The sequence below is a fragment of the Chinchilla lanigera genome, unplaced genomic scaffold, assembly GCF_000276665.1.
Source record: "Chinchilla lanigera isolate Chin_1 unplaced genomic scaffold, ChiLan1.0 scaffold00083, whole genome shotgun sequence".
NCBI classification, from domain to species: Eukaryota; Metazoa; Chordata; class Mammalia; order Rodentia; family Chinchillidae; genus Chinchilla; species Chinchilla lanigera.
In genome coordinates this window covers 3,316,240-3,318,731 of record NW_004955484.1, presented here as the reverse complement: position 1 = coordinate 3,318,731, position 2,492 = coordinate 3,316,240, and the positions used below count along the sequence as shown (strand labels likewise).

Here is a 2,492-nt window from a genome sequence, read left to right as displayed (position 1 = left end):
GGAAGGAAGGAAGGAAGGAAGGAAGGAAGGAAGGAAGGGGGAGGAAAGGAGGGAGGGAGGAAGGAAGGAAGGGGGCAGGGAGGGAAGGAAGGAAGGAAGAGAAAGAAAAAAAAGAAAGGAAGTTAGTTCTAGATCAGTATCTTCCCCAAGCCTACTGAAATGTAGATGCTCACAAATAAGACTACTGTCCTCCTTTAGCCTTTTAATATGATGAACTGACTCGAATTGGTAGTTTTATTCTTTAAAAAGCTTTTACTATATTTCTAACCTTTAGAAAAATTTGTTTTTAAAAGCAATATATAACTTTCAACAAGATAATAAAAGTTCCCTGAAAATCATGGACTGTCAATCTTTTGGATGAGACAACTTTGACTCTCCAATTTCTTCAACAGATAAACACTGGTATATTCAGGTTCTTAATTTCTTTTTGGATCAGTTTTGGTAGTGGTTTTCAAAATACTATTTCTTCTAAGTTTTCTAACTCACAGACACATTTTTATCTTGTTAGATTTGTCTCTTTTCTTGGAGACAAGGTTTCACTGTGTAGTTCAGGCTGGGCTCCTAGTGACTATTGAACTCACAGTGATTCTCCTGTCTCAGCCTCCCAAGTGCTAGGGTTACAGGCATGCACCACCACTCCCAGCAGACATGTCCATTTCATGTCTTTTCAAAGAACAACACTATCATTCCACCACATGCACTCTTAACAAAACATAGACAAAGTACTGAGGGTTACTATAAATGGATTAACTTCCAAACTCTATTAAGTAAAACCTATTTAATTTGGACATAAAATGAACCAGGTAAAGGACAGAAAGTTCTGCAAGAAGAGTACCTGTAATCAGGAAGTTGCCATGTTCCTCCAAAGGTTCACTGTATTTTCGGACCACATGATTTAAACCGAGGTCTAGCTCATAGAAAGTAAGTGTCTGCTGGGTATTAGCGGCTGCTTCCCCTGTTGGATCATTGTCTGCTTCCTATAGGGTAGTACAGTGGCACAAAGATGAATCAGTACCATAAATAAACAAGTAAATATCAAACATTTAGATCTAAAGGACATCAGGAACCCTCCATTGTACAAATGAAAACAGAGGCCCATAGATGCCAAATGGCTTAACAAAGTTCACACTATTATACAGTGGCAGAGCTAGAACAGGGACACAAATCTCCAGATCCTGGATCCAGAAAGCCTGCTACTACATGATTGTGCCTTCAACTCAAGGCAAAGAACGCTCTGCCTTCCACCACCTCTCTTAGAAAAAACTCCTAAATACAGCTATACCTTTTCTATGCAACTTTTTCCAACAAATACTTTGGTTAACATGCAGTATGTTGAAAAAAAAGCAAAGGCTACTATACAGTCCAGTGGTGGCAAACCTAACACATGCTGTTTTTCTTTTAAGACAAAAGATGAGGGTTTTTCTTTGGGCGGAGGTAGTGTTGAGACAAGGTCTCACTATGCAGTTCATGCTGGCCTTGAATTCACGACGTAGCCCAGGCTGGCTTTAAACTCACGATTCTCTTGCCTCAGCCTCCCAATGGTGCATGCCTCCAATACAGGCATGCACCACCACACCCAGCAAGACAAAAGATGTTAATGTAGGAGTTACTTTTTCTAAATTAAAACCTCAATATTCAGGTATAATTGCAGTGTTGGCACTTTGCAATAAATGATTTGGGGTTGCAGTTTTGGCACTGGTCTCTGTAACGTTCACCACCACTGACATGGTCAATCAGTTAAGCTCTGAAACATTCCAAAGGATTTCAGGAAGGCATTTGGAATATGGAAGGTATCTGTTCATAGAACATTTAAAATCCACACAATAAGCCAGGTATAGTGGCACATGCCTGTAATCCCAGCACTCAGGAAGCTAAGGTAAAAGGACTGCCCTGAGTTCAAGGCCAGCTTGGGCTACACAATGAGCCCAAACAGCCAGCTTGAACTGCATAGTAAGTTCAAGGCCAGGATGAACTACACAGTAAGACCCTGTCTCAAGGAAAAAAAAAAAAAAAAAAACATACAATGGAACAATTAGGGAAACACAGAAATGATTGGTCCATTACCTCATAATCCATTTCCAGACAAGCAAACATTGGATTTTCAAATCCCACATCTACTCCAACCACATGATATACTAAAGTGTTCGCTTTGTGGGCCTCCAAGGGAGACGAAATGGTAAGTCGGGCTGCAGCATCTCTGTTCAAGATATACACCAATTTCTGTTTCTCAATAGCACCTAGAGTTAAGAGATAAGGCACACCAGATTTCCAAATAATAAGACTTACAGGATAGGTAGACTGAAATCATGACTACTTTTAAAAGATTATTATTAGAATTAAGAGCCAGAGCTGGGAGTGGTGGCACACACCTGTAATCCCAGCACTTGGGAGGCTGAGGTAGGAGGACAGTTGTGAGTTCGAGGCCAGCCTAGGCTACAAAATGAGCTCAAGGCCAGCCTGAACTGCATAGCGAGACCCTGCCTCAAAAAGAC

The 2,492-nt window shown here is 40.8% G+C and overlaps 1 protein-coding gene across 1 annotated transcript in view; it reads right to left on the bottom strand.

The window, feature by feature from the left end:
- Sf3b3 (splicing factor 3b, subunit 3, 130kDa) overlaps positions 1-2,492 on the bottom strand; it is a 49,807-nt gene that overhangs the window by 38,869 nt on the left and 8,446 nt on the right. The window contains exons 4-5 of the mRNA XM_005403485.2: positions 2,065-2,237; positions 836-977 (exon numbers count right to left, since the gene is read on the bottom strand). Coding sequence (XP_005403542.1) covers positions 836-977; positions 2,065-2,237 — 315 coding nt within the window. The remainder of the gene's footprint in view (positions 1-835; positions 978-2,064; positions 2,238-2,492) is intronic.